The 14659-nt window shown below is 40.4% G+C and overlaps 1 protein-coding gene across 6 annotated transcripts in view; it reads left to right on the top strand.

The window, feature by feature from the left end:
- Nucleotides 1-14659, top strand: part of rhebl1 (Ras homolog, mTORC1 binding like 1) — a 44937-nt gene that overhangs the window by 21853 nt on the left and 8425 nt on the right. For 4 of the 6 annotated variants that reach the window (XM_048619034.1, XM_048619033.1, XM_048619029.1 and 1 more), the window contains exons 4-8: nucleotides 2601-2683; nucleotides 5456-5512; nucleotides 6204-6287; nucleotides 11782-11844; nucleotides 13977-14024. In XM_048619034.1, coding sequence (XP_048474991.1) covers nucleotides 2613-2683; nucleotides 5456-5512; nucleotides 6204-6287; nucleotides 11782-11844; nucleotides 13977-14024 — 323 coding nt within the window. In that variant the 5' untranslated portion in view covers nucleotides 2601-2612. The remainder of the gene's footprint in view (nucleotides 1-2600; nucleotides 2684-5455; nucleotides 5513-6203; nucleotides 6288-11781; nucleotides 11845-13976; nucleotides 14025-14659) is intronic. The other 2 variants (XM_048619030.1, XM_048619031.1) reach the window with 2 other exon arrangements.

The following is a 14659-nucleotide window of genomic DNA, read 5'->3' as shown; positions in this document are numbered from 1 at the left end:
GTTGTCTCGGATTCTCCAGCATCTGCAGTTCCTACTATCTCACACATCCCTGAATATTTAGTCCCCAACTTTGATCACCTTATTACCATGTCATTGTAACGGCTATTAAATCATAGCCATTAACCTGTACATGTGCTGTTAATTCATTTATTTTGTTCTGCATACTCCAGACATTCAACCAAAGAGCAATTCATTTTGTATTTTTACCATTTTTCCCTCTTTGATCCTATTTACTGCTGCTTTTTCTATATTTGTACAGTCTGTCCTTGTCCCACACTGGGCGTTGTTTGTCCAAACAGATGTCCTGTAATACTGCAATGTTGCTTTGCAAACCTATGCTTCCCCTCTCCCAAAATCCCCTCTTTTGTCACCCCTCAATTAGTTTAAAGCCCTCTCTGCAGCCCTAGTTATTCAATTCACCAGGATATTGGTCCCATCACAGTTTGGGTGAAGCCCATCTGACCCAAACAGCTCCTTTCTATCCCAGTACTGGTGTCAGTGCCCCACGCATTGAAAACTGTTCCTCTCTCTCAAATCTTTGAGCCATGCATTTAACTCCTTGACTATTTACCTTTGTCAGTTTGCCTGTGGCTCAGGTAATAATCCTGATTTTATTACCTTGGAGCTTCTGTTTCTTAACTTAGCTCCTAACAGCTCAAAATCTTTCAGCATGTCCTTCTATCAATGTCATTGGTACCAATGTGGACATTGACAACTGGACCGGTCTCTTCCCGCTCGAAGTTCCTCATCAGCCCTGAGAAAACACCCTTAACCCTGGCACTGCACAGATGACACAGCCTTTGGAACTCGCGCTTATGGCTGCAGAGACCAGTATATATCTCCCTAATTATATTGTCCCCTACCAACACTACATTCCTATTGCTTCCCTTTCCATTTGAATGTGTCCCTGTACCGTGGTGCTATGGAGTTCATTCATCCTCCCTGCGGTCCCTGCTTTTGTCCACACACCTTGCAAAAAGCTCTTAACTGTTGGACGACTGCAGTGACTGAGGTTCCTCAAAACCTACCTCTTGGATCCCCCAAATCTGCTTCACTTACAGTCATGCACTTCTGTTCCTGATTGTAAACCAAATTTGAATGACTTAATCTGAAGGGTGTAACTGCCTCCTAGAGAAAAGTGACCAGGTAGCTTTCCTCTTCCCTGACGTAATGTATTATTTGTAGCTTGGACTCGAGCTCATCAACTGATTCCAAATCGCTCGAGCTGTAAACACTTGCTATAGATGTGTTCACTCTGGATCACCTTGGTGTCCAGCAACTTCCACTTACCGCAACAGCAACTCATCACGTGGCCTACCATCTCTCTTGTATGTTAATTTATTACTTAATCACTCGTGTATGCCTCCTCCTTATGCTTTGTTGTAAATTTTTTTTAAATACCAGTATCCATCTTGTATTTCACATGCTATATTTTTTTTAAGAAATAGAGAGGGGTGGGGGGAAAGAAATTTCCAGAGACCTAGACACAAATTAAAGACTAGAAATACTCACCTGCTTCACACACCTTGCAAAAAGCTCTTAACTGTTGGACGACTGCTTCAGTCACCTGCTTTGCTTAGACAAAAGGAACCAAACACCTCTTTCCTTGCTCCACGTAGCTCCTTGAGAAGCTCAACTCCACTCCATTGTAAGTTGCACTCAACCACACTGCCAGCTTTTGTATTGTCTGCAAACTTCTTAACCATTCAAGTCCAAACGCTTGCCACAAAAAGCAAGGGATCTTGTATTGAGCCTGTGGAGCAAAGCTCCAATTAGTGACACTGCTCATATATGTGGTGGCTCAGTGGTTAGCACTGCTGCCTCACAGTGCTAGGGACCCGGGTTCAATTCTAGCCTTGGGCAACTGTATGTCTGTGCAGAGTTTGCATGTTCTCCCCATGTCTGCATGGGTTTCCTTCGGATGCTCTGGTTTCCTCCCACAGCCCGAAGATGTGCAGGTTCGGTGGATTGGCTATGCTAAATTGCCCATAGAGTTCAGGGATGTGTAGGTTAGGTGGGTTAGCCATGGGAAATGCAGAGTTACAGGCATAGGATAGGGGTGTGAATCTGGGTGAGATGCTCTTTGGAGAGTCGGTGTGGACTTGTTGGGCTGAATGGCCTTTTCCCACAGTGTAGGGATTCTGTTCTATGGATAAGCATCAGCATTTCCCACATGGCACACTGTTCCCTGTGGCTGAAACTCCATCCTGTGCCTTTACTTTCTCGACTACTCACCAGGCCTTGCTGTTTCCTGCTCCCTCACTTTAAATATTGTTTTGAAAAAGATCAGAAAAGCATTTATGCCCTTGCCACCAAATTCCTGAGTTAAGTACTCTGTCAATGCAATACTTCATTAAGCTGGACATCGTGAAATCCATGTTAATCAGTGTCAGGTTTGGAAAATGGAATGTGTTGTATTATTTTTTGGCACATTCGTACAACATACACATTTTTTTTTTTTTTTTTTTTTTTTTTTTTTTTTTTTTTTTTTTTTTTTGTGCTGCCTTTTTTTTTAATAGTTTTGACCACAGTTCACCAACTTGATAACCGAACTGAAGTTTATTTCCTTCTTCAGCATATTTTCCTGTTTCTACTTTTAGGATGAGTATTCTATGTTCAGCCGGTCCCACACTGTGGATGTTCATGGCTATGTTTTGGTTTATTCTGTAACGTCAATGAAAAGGTAAGTAATCTATGTTAACCACTCAGAACTAGATGGAAGTAGTTTTAGTTTTTTTTAAAAATCTGGCAGTTAACATAAGCTAACATTGTATATAAAGGTTAATCTTAGATTTAAATTCTTGACTTGAACAACCGAATAAATCTTGGTTTTGATGGAAGTTAGTACTTACAGGGCTGATTTCAGTTTATATGGGCAAATGTAGCATAGGTTAAATGAAAAATAAACACTACTCTGCCATACATCATCCAGTCTGACTTTGACCCTTAGTTTTGAAGGATACGTGTCTTAAAATATTTGGCTGCTTTATGAAATAGATAGGTTTTAGAGGGCTGGTTGTACAAGACCATAAGATATAAAAGCAGAAGTAGACCATTCAGCCCATCAAGTCTGCCCTGCCTTCAATGAGATCATGGCTGATCTAATAATGCTCAACTTCACTTTCCTGCCTTATGCCCACAAACCTTGATTGCTTAATAATTTGAAAATCTGTCTCGCAGCCTTGGAACGTACTCAACGACCCAGCCTCAGCAGCCCTCTATGGTGTAGAAGTCCATGGATTCCTCCTCATCTCTGTCTTGAATGGGCAACCCATTGCATATGAGATTATGCGCCTCCCCACCCCACCCCACAAGGGGAAACAACCTCTATGCAACTACCCTGTTTTAAACCTCCTAAGAATCTTGTACATTTCAGTAAAGCCTCCTCCCCTTCTTCTAAACTCCAATTAGTATGAGCCCAATCTACTGAACCTCTCCCTCATGTGAAAATCCCTGCCTACCTGGAGTCAATCTGATGAACCTTCTCTTGACAGCCTGCAATTCCAGTATATCTTTCCTTCGAAAAGCGGACAGTATTCCAGGTGAGGTCTGACTACTGCCTTGTATTAGCAAAATCTCACTGTTCATATTCCATTCCCTTTGAAATAAAGGCTAACAGTTCATTTGACTTCCCTATTATCTGCTGAACTTGGATTGTGATAGAACTTATGATTCATTCACCAGGACTCCCAGATCTGTAGCTTTCTGCAGTCTTTCCCTATTTAAATAATACTCAGCTCTTCTATTCTTCGTGATAATATGCGTAACCTCACATTTTCCCACATTATGTTCCATTTGCCATGTTTTTGCCCACTCATTCAATCTGTCTCTATCCCTCTATGTTTCACCCGCTGTACTTGCCTTCCCACCTATTCTTGCATCATCTGCAAACTTGGTGATAATACATTCACTTCTGTCATCCAAGTCATTGATTGATATATAATATAATATATAAAGCACAAGTCATAACTGTGATGAAATACACCCCACTTGTCTTGATGAGTGTAGCTACAACAGCGTTCAAGAAGCTCAATACCATCCAGAACAAAGCAGTCTGCTTGATTGATTCACCATCCACCACCTGCAATATTCGCTCTCTTCACCACTGTGCAGTGGCAGCAGTGTGTACTACCTTCAGGATGGCATCCATCAGGCACTGTGAGCCATCAGCAGCTGAATGTACTCAAACACAATCTGAAACCTCATCATGGCCTGGCATTTTTCCAAATCTACCATGATCAAGCCAGGGATTGATTTAACTATACAGAGTGGAAGAACACTATTATTCATTCATGAGATGTGAGCATCACTGGCTAGGCCAGCATTTATTGCCCATCCCTTATTTCCCAGAGATGAGAGTCAACCACATTCTGTGGGTGTGGAGTCACATGTAGGCCAGACCAGGTAAGGATGGCAGTTTCCTTCCCTAAAGGACGTTTAGTAAACCAGGTGGGTTTTTCTGACAATTGACAATGGATTCATGGTCTCTTAATTCTAGACTTTTTTTTAAAATTCAAATTTCACAATCTGCCATGGTGGGATTCAAACCTGGGTCCCCAGAACATTAGCTGGGTCTCTGGATTAACAGCCCAGCGATAATACCACAAGGCCATTGCCTCCCCTTCTTGGACCATACTGATCTGATTTCAGCTGGAGTAGCAACTAGAGTGCTGCTTGAACATGCAGATGTGGACAGAAAAGCTTAGGCTATGATGACCTTCATGCAATAGTTTGCTGATAAGCTGTTAAATTGTAAGTATGAGGGCAGTGAAGTTATACCCCAGTGTGAATTTGCTTTCAGAAAGGTAAACACAAAATTAACGTTAGGTGTGAACCACGAGTAGGAGAACAAAAATGCTGGACAGTACCTATCATTTTAGATATCTAATCTTTTATCTATTTATCTAATCTCCCTTTAATGTTTTCCAGTTGTCTTGTCATTTTGTGTAACTCAAATGTATAGACTGAATATAATTTTTTAAAAATACTAACCGCTACCAGTAAAATGCTCATGTAGCCAATTAGATATTTACAAGCAAAGCCAATTATGGGCAATGTGAGCCAGCAAAAGTGAAGGGTTGAGGGGGGTGTGATTGGGAACAGCAGGAATGGAGAGGACATTATTTCTTACCTGTTACCCAGAAATATTAACACTCAAATGAGTGACCTTCCCACCACCAAAATCACTGACTTTTTTTTGCTTTTTTTTAAGAAACTAATAACCAACACCAGTAAAAACACCATTTTAGCCAACTGAGTATTTACAGGCAAAGCCCATTATGGGTAATGCAAATCATCAAAGATGAGGGAGAGGGGAGGGTGTGGGTGGGGTGGTAGGGAGAGTGGGAATGAAGAGGATTTTGTGCACTGATTAATAATTGATCACAGTAGCAGCTGCATTTAAATCTTAACTGTTTTGGTTGCTGATCTCTGTCTGTTGGTATTTTTGTTGCAGTTTTGAAGTGATTAAGGTGATTCGCAGTAAACTACTAGATATGGTGGGAAAAATCCAGTGAGTATTGGTGGTTTTTGCAATGTTTTATTTTTCTAGCTGATTTGAGTGATCCTGCATAAACCTGAAACAAAAACCAAGTGCTGGAGAAATTCAGCATGTCTGGAAGCATCTATGAAGAGAAAAACAGAGTTAATGTTTTGAGCCTAGTGACTCTGCATCAAAACAGATTGCATAAACCTGACTGTGCCCAGCACATTACATTTCTGCAGTGAGACTGGACTACACTGATGCCAGTTGCAGAGTAAGTGCACTTGGCAATGGGTATGGCTTCAAGTCTTTATTTTCATTACACTTTCTATTCCATCATCTGAGTCACTAAAGGCGAATACTTGAGGCATCAACACATCCATGTGGACACCACTAGACACATCCTGCCCATTATACTGCTGTTTGTCTCGTGCCACTCAGCCAGTTTCCTACAGCGGTCACAAATTTACCTTTTAATTTCATGAATTACAACTTTTGCTAACAATCTCTTGAGGGACTTTATTGAATGCCTTTACGGAAATCCATGAAAATCGTATCCACAGACTATAAGATTCAATAACATCCCTGTCAATTACTTTAGTACTGTTTCAAAAAAATTCAATCAGATTTATCACATTGAATACTTTGACACATTTTATAAAATACATAGGCAACAGAAGATCTTCTATCTTGACTGTGACTTTTGGCTTTCTTGTCTTAGGGGTACATGCTTAACTTTGCTGAGAACTGTTCCTGTATTTAAGGCCTTAAACTACATCCCAAATGGCTTCAGATGTCTTTGCAGGTACATTTTCCCAAAGGGAAGAATAAATTTGGGGTAAATTTAATTCATTGATAAGCACCTTCTATCTAATTGAAAGACTGATCTTTCCTTATCAAATGTAACATTTTTTTCACAGATGTTGACCTTTGTAAGTTTGCAGAATTATGTGCTGCAAAAACAATATGTTCTTTTCCCACGATTAAATACTATGCTTTCAGGACTAATTGGAGCTGTAAAATGAATAGCTAAATCCTTCATCTTTACACAAAGATTGGCATTCCCTTCACAGGAAGGAATCAGTCACTGCACTTCAACATGACAGCTGTCATAAAGACGTTGTGCACTTTCTTTGTCCCAGTTCTTTGATAGTGTGGCTTCTCCCAGTTGTTCATAATAGTTAGTTGCTGGAATTTGGCAAAGTTCTTGTATGTTTCCCAGAGTACTGTTAACTTGTGCAGTAAGTTTCAATTAAAATGTTTAGTAGTTTATGTGATGTCTTAATTCTGAATCTAATCTCCTATCACAAGCAGGCCTGTTTCTAATAAAAGCTTTAACTTTTAAAGGGTCCCCAGCAAGAATAACATTGACAAAAGCACAGATGTGGCTCTCAGTGTCATAGAGTCATACAGCATAGAAACAAACCCTTCAGTCCAACTCGACCGCACTGACCAAACATCCCAATCTGACCTAGTCCCATTTGCCAGCATTTGGCCCAAATCCCTCTAAACCCTTCCTATTCATGTACCCATCCAAATGCCTTTTAAATGTTGTAATTGTATTCACCTCCACCACTTCCTCTGGCAGTTAGTTACATACGTGCAACACACTCTGTGTGGAAAAAGTTGCCCCTCAGGTCCTTTGTAAATCCTTCTCCTCTCACCTTTAAACCTATGCTGTCCAGTTTTGGACTCGCCCACCCTAAGAAAAAGACCTTGGCTGTTCACCTTATCCTTGCCCCTCGTGATTTTATAAACCTCTATAAGGTCACCCCTCAGCCTCTGCTCCAGGTGAAAAAGCCCCAGCCTACTCAGCATCTCCCAAAAACTGAAACCCTCCAGTCACGCCAATATCCTTGTAAATCTTTGCTGCACCCTCTCCAGTTTAACAACATCCTCCCTATCGAAGGGGGACCAGAATTATTCACAGTATTCTAAAAGTGGCCCTTCTAATGTACTGTACAGCTGAAACACAATGTACCAACTCCTATACTCAATGCTCTGACCAATGAAGGTAAGCGTGCCAAATGCTGCCTTCACCACCCTGTGTACCTGAGACTCCACTTTCAGGGAACTATGCACCTGCACCCCTAGGGCTCTTTGATCAGCAATGCTTCCCAGGGAGCTACCATTAAGTGTATAAGTCCTGTCCTGGTTTGCCTTCCCAAAATGCAACACCTCACTTTTATCCAAATTAAACTCCCATTTGGCACTCCTCAGCCCATTGGCCCATCTGATCAAAGCCCTGTTGTATTGAGATAATCTTCTTCACTGTCCATCACACCACCTATTTTGGTGTCATCTGCAAACTTGCTAACCTTGCCTCCTATGTTCACATCAAAATCATTTATATAAATGACAAAAAGCAGTGGACCCAGCACTGATCCCTGTGGCGCACCGTTGGTCACTGGCCTCCAGCCTGAAAAGCAACCCTTTACCTCCATCCTCTGTCTCCTACCTTCAAACCGATTTTGTATCTAATTGGGTGGCTCCCCCCAGATCCCATGTGATCTAATCTTACTAACTGGGCTCCCATGTGGAACCTTGTTGAATGCTTTGCTGAACTCCATATGGATGATATCTACTGCTCTGCCTACATCAATTTTCTTTGTCACGTCTTCAAAAAACTCAATCAAGTTATTGAGACACTATTTCCCATGCACAAAGCCATGTTGACCGTGCCTAGTCAGTCCTTGCCTTTCCAAATTCATATAAATCCCGTCCCTTAGAATCCCCTCAACTTGCGCACCACTAATGTCAGGTTCACTGGTCTATATTTCCCTGGCTTTTCCTTACAGCCTTTCTTTAATAATGGCACCACATTAGCCAACTTCCAGTTTTCCAGCATCTCTTCTGTGGCTTTTGATGATGTAAATATCTCAGCAAGGGACCCAGGAATCTCTTCCTTAGCTTTTCACAAAGCTGTGGGGAATACCTGGTCAGGTCCCAGAGATTTATCTACCTTTGTTTTTAAGACCTCCAGCACCACCTCTTCTGTAAGTGGAGGCAAGATTGAGGGTAAGCATAATCTGCAATGAATAAATTTGGGATTTGAATTTGACTCTCAGTTATGCAATAAACCAGGCTGCATGAAGTTTGTTTCACCTTGATTGAAAATAACCAGGAAGGAGGATCGAGTTTGTAGCCAAGTTTTTGAGAGGTGCCTAAAATCATGCAAGAGATCTAGAACCGCCATTCCTGGAGATGTGCTGGTGGCACTGTGATATGCAGGAATGGATCTACCTATGGAGGTCCCACTGAGTGAACCATAGAGGAAGGTGGCATGATTGACCATGTTGAATGTTTGAGAGAATGAGAAGACTAGGCATGAGGGTTACACTGGATATTGTCGGCAATTTTGATCAGAGTGGTCTTTGGTATTCTGGGCAGAGTGGAAACCAGAAAAAAGGAATTTGACAGAAAATTCTGGAAGAAGCAAGTGCAGCTGGAAGGTGATGATCCATTAAAGGATCTAGCACAAGGAAGGGAAGTGAGAATCTGGGTGACAGTTGATGGGAATGGATGGATCCAGAGTGGGTTTTTTTTTTTTTTTAACATGAAGAAAGGGTGATGATGACGGTTTCGAACTCCCTTTGCTTAGGTGCCATCTTCCAGTCAAAACTAAGTTGTTGACTACTGGGACCAGAAATGGCTAAGCTGTCAGCAATTAGATGGGGTGGGTGATGTGGAATGGATCAGCTGGTAACAATGCTATGTGATTGAGCCATACAGACCAGAAGATAGCTGGTTTCAGCTTGGGCAATAATATGGTTTCTCTTGACAATGGAGGGGAAAGTAAGGATTCTCATTTCTCTTGATTACCTAATAATTTCTGCTAGAAAATGCATTGCATGTTGGATCTGGGGATCTAGTTTGATTGTGGTTCTACGACTAAGAAGCTTGCTGTACCTCATTTTCTCAGCTTTTGCGTGAAGGATAGCACTTGCACAACATAAAGCACTGTTCATTGGAACGTATGGCAGAGAAATTTAGTGCCTTCAAGAGAGATGGTTGGGGAAACAACTAAATGTTAACTCTTTTTCTGGAATTTCTAACAAATATTTGGATTTGAGTATGCATTTCAGCTACTATGTTTTCAAAGATTGTTTAATTAAATTTTCCTTTGGTTTCTGTTGTTCTTCAAACTCATTTCAGTATTGGTCACTGAGCCTTCAGTCTGTAATAATAGCAATTAGGAGAGATCTGGCTTGCTTTTGATGCACTAATGATTTTGTGGGCTGTCTAAGTAAACAGTTTGCTCACTCATCATCGTTATTGGCTCCTATTATTTTGAACACACTGAACTGGGGCGGCACGGTGGCTCAGTGGTTAGCACTGCTGCCTCACAGCACCAGGGACCCGGGTTCGATTCCAGCCTCGGGCAACTGTCTGTGTGGAGTTTGCACGTTCTCCCCGAGTCTACGTGGGTTTCTTCCGGGTGCTCCGGTTTCCTCCCACAGTCCAAAGATGTGCGGGTTAGGTGGATTGGCCGTGCTAAATTGCCCGTAGTGTTCAGGGATGTGTAGATTAGGTGGGTTACAAGCGGACGGGTCTGGGTGGGATAGTGAAGTTCAGTGTGGACTTGTTGGGCCGAAGGGCCTGTTGCCACACTGTAGGGATTCTATGACTTCTATAATTGCAAACAAAACTCCTGGCACATGTTTTCCTCAGATTTGACAACAAATTAATCCTTAGTTGTAAAGTCACTCCAAGTGATCCTAAGATTTGTGGTATTCAGATCACTCCATTGGATGCTTTTCATCCATTTAAGATGCAAAATACATTGAATGTAGTACAAAATGTTGTCATGCTCCTTTTAAAGGGTTAATCACAGCATTCGTCAAACTTTTACAAAATCACTTGGAGGGAAAAATGCAACTGTTTGTAATGTGTGACCATAATTGGAAACTTCTAGATTTAAATGTGGCCACAACAGGTTTTAGGGTCTGACAAAGGCCAGTTATTCTGGCACAAAGACTTGATGGTTTTTAAATAGCTTAGTAAACAGTTGAGCATGAGAGAATAGGTGTGGAGTGGATTTGACTGTTCTTTTAACTCTGCTTTTTATTAAAGGAGAGCATGAAAAATATATGCCAATTTTTTTTTTAATGGTACTGACAAGTCTGTGCTATGAATGCAGTTATACAATCGGGGGGACAGAATCAACTCCCATTATGTTTGTCCAGTTTGTTACACTCGCAGGAGAAAAGGCAGTGATTTACTAATGACTTACTAGATGTCTTTTGGGCAGGTATGTTAGCTTACTCGCAGCCCAAGCTAAAAGCATTGTCCACTGTACAATGATCCAAGCTAATGTGATTGCTGGATAAGTCCGATCCCAGAATGAAATCTAGCTTAATGGATCATGTTTTGGTTTTAATAAAGTGGTCTCTTGCTGAAAGATAAGTATGCAATAGTGTAGATTTTACTTTCACATGAACTTCTTTTTATTTACAAAAGAAATGAAGATAAAATAAACAAAACTATTTATTTATAACACAAATTCAAAGATTTTTAAAAGCATTGTGAAAATATGATCCCATTAATCCCAAAATGCACTTTTATAAAGAGAAAGAAGTTTTTGTATAGCATCCAAAACACACCTTTTGTATATTACCCAAAACACCACTCATTCAATATTCACACTAGAGTCTCTGTTTCTAACACCTCGGTATTTATAAGTCATTTGTGATTTGTTTTATAGATAGCTTGTTCCTGGAGCTATTATACACCTGAGCCGAAACATTTTCTATCTTAAGTAACCTTTTTTTTTTTTTTTAAGACTTAAAACTCCACTTCTAATCTGGGACTAACACTAACTCTTGATTCCAAGATAATCTAGTTTCACTATATCCTTCCCTTCTCAGAAGCGCAGGTCTATACAGTCATCTTCATCCAAGGACTTCACAGGACTGCTCAAAACCCAAAGTAAAACTTAAAGAAATACTCTCTAAGCGAGAGGTGTTTCACTTAAGCTTTAATAAAAACCTCTCCCAACTTTCTAAACTGGAGCTTGTTTATCTTGCTTGGTCCAAAAACCCATTAAATTCTAAAGCTAGGCGCAGGCTGTTATGAAGGAAAACGCCATTGTTACAGAAATACTTGCAAGTTAATTATTCAAAACAGAAAACCCACATGTTACTAACTCAAAAATCAAAAACCCAAATGTATAATGGTATTAAAAGCAAATATATAAATAACAGTCTATATCACAGCTGGAAGGAGTGACCCAGCAGTAAACAATCCTCCTAGAATGAGTAATAACAACCTGTTCATGATTATATTTATTTAACCCTCAGCCGGCCATCATCTCCACATTATGCTCCACCTCTTGAACCTCCCTGTTTTTGCCAGATGTGCAGGTGAGTCGTGAGGACATGCATATCAGTAGGTACTTTTCTTGCATTTGTTTAATAATACCTTGCTTGCATGGAAGTAATTGAGATACTTTGTACAAATGTAGAGCAAATGTAAAGTTGAATTTGAATATCTATAATTGAAAATATCGTAGACCACCTCTGTTTCACTTTCAATTATCTCTCAAATGTAAATCTGATTAGTAGCTACCATTGAACTTTGAATCTTGGGGCTGCTGAAGGGGAAATCGAACATTGTCAGCCTATAGTTAATAGTTTGCCATTATGACCTGAAGTCAAAAGCCTCAACTCTCCTTTGATGTTGAATTGACTATTTAGACAAAGCAGTTCTTTTGGCCATTTATATTGATGTAATCTGTTCTTTATTTCACATTTTGGGATTTTTGTTTTTTACTTGGATCATGAGCTCCAATCAAAAATGTGAATACTAGGAAATATTGAATTCTTAGATTTCTCAGTGGCTGTAATAAAGCTACATTACCTTGCAGTGTAACAATTTGAATTGGTAAATGAGACTGCACTGCTACTACCAGAAACTCCTGTGTTTTGCAGGCAAAAGGCCAACAGCTTCTCTAGTAACCCTCATATACCAGTGATGGATATCCTGTGTTGTGCTTTGTTTTCTGATCATATGGACCTTTGCCTGCTTTTGAAAATACAGTGGCAAGAATCAGTCATATTTTAGAACAACTTAATTCGTAATAGTGTGCTAATGCAGTTGATTTTTGCTCTCTGGAATATGTTTGTAATTTAAATGGGGTGGCTTTCATAATACTAGGAGCCTTGGCCAATATTACTGTACCATTCTTCACAAAGTTCAATGATCTTAATACAGCGTTGAGTGGTATTATAGCTGAGAATGCTTTCAAGCATTGTTGAAGTGCTTGGCTGCTACATGATTCAGTCTTGAAATGGAAGTGTGGTAAGTGCATCAAATGCTACAATAAGTTTTTACAGTTGATTGCAATTTGACGTTCATTGAAATATAAGTATCCTGTTGAAGAGAGTTAGTCATAGAGTCGTATGGCACGGAAACCGATCCTTTGGTCCAACTAGTCCGGGCTGACTATATATTTTTTTTTTCCTTCATTCATTCATGGGATGAGGGCGTCGCTGGATAGGCAGCATTTAATGCCCATCCCTAATTGCCCAGAGGGCAGACAAGAGTCAACTACATTGCTGTGGGTCTGGAGTCACATGTAGGCCAGACCAGGTAAGGATGGCAGTTTCCTTCCCTAAAGGACATTAGTGAACCAGATTGGTTTCTCGGACAATCAACAATGGATTCACGGTCATCATTAGATTCCTAATTCCAGATACTTTTTATTGAATTCAAATTCCACCATCTGCCGTGGGGGGATTTGAACCCAGGTCCCCAGGATGTTATCTGGGTCTCTGGATTGACAGTCCAGCGATTTAATACCATTAGGCCATTGCCTCCCCTAGATATCCTAAATAAATCTAGTCCCATTTGGCCCATGTCCCTCTAATCTTTTCCTATTCATATACCCATCCAGATGCCTTTTTAAATGTTGTAATCGTACCAGCCTCCACCACTTCCTCTGGCAGCTTATTCTATACACGCACCACCCTCTGCGTGAAAAAGTTGCCCTTTAGATCCCTTTTAAATATTTCCCCTTTCACCTTAAACCTATTCCCCCTAGTTTTGGACATCCCTACCCTGGAAAAATGACCTTGGCTAATCACCCTACCCTTGGCCCTCATAATATTATAAACCTCTGCATGGCCACTCCTTGGCCTCTGATGCTGCGGAAAAATAGACCCAGCCTAGTCAGCACCTCTCTATATCTCAAACCATCCATCTCTGGCAACATGCTTGTAAATCTCTTCTGAACCCTTTCGAGTTTAACAACATCTATCCTAGAGCAGGGAGACCACAACTGAATGCAGTATCCATTTGCTGGCTCTGAGAAACTTCAATTATCTAGTTTCATCAAAGGATAACATAGGGTATCTGAAGATAACCCATATTAGTTCCCATAGTTGCTTATCACAAACTTGGGTGCACTGATCACAAATGCCTGTTCTGGTGCTTGATTTCGTTTCTCATTACTGTAGACACAACTACTATTTGTTGATTTCTCTTCATCTTTTAGAATACCAACAGTGCTGGTTGCAAATAAGAGGGATCTTTCTAAACAAAGGTATGTAGTTTTTTTGTTGTTTTTTTTTTTGCTCAGTAGCAAGGCTTCACATAAAATAAGGCGATACAAATGTGATTTTAATTATCTCTTGAACCATAGTAATGTGTAGGGAAAAGAAGAGAATCAGTTCCTACAATGTGTTTAGAATTCATCTCTTAATCTAACAATAAAGGCTGTAAATGATCTAGTTCTAAAGACTGAAAGGAGGGATGTAGGCAAATATCTCTGAAAAATTGAAAAAAGGATGGAGAATAGTGAGAGATAATGATATTAGAAGAGGGGAAACTTTTGCAAGAGAAAACAATTGATTAATAAGGTGATTATGAAAAACATTGAGGACGAGTAGTAAAGAACTTTTGAAGCAAGAGGGAGTAGGACATTACCCACATAATGTGTCACCCACATCCTAGTGTTTACTATTAACCATTTACTAAACTGGACCAACCATCGTTATAATTAAGAGAGCAGGTCAGAAACTGGATATTATGCAGGGAATGGCTCACCTACAGATTCTCCCAAATTTCCACTCCACCTCCAAAACACAAATAATGGAATACTTTCTCCTTGTCTGCAACAATTTTTGAAGCCCCACGTCAACCAGGACAAAGTAGTCCTCTTGATTGTCTGAGATAACA

Source organism: Rhincodon typus, chromosome 41, assembly GCF_021869965.1.
Source record: "Rhincodon typus isolate 14 chromosome 41, sRhiTyp1.1, whole genome shotgun sequence".
Classification (NCBI taxonomy): Eukaryota; Metazoa; Chordata; class Chondrichthyes; order Orectolobiformes; family Rhincodontidae; genus Rhincodon; species Rhincodon typus.
This window is presented reverse-complemented; position numbering and strand designations above follow the sequence as displayed.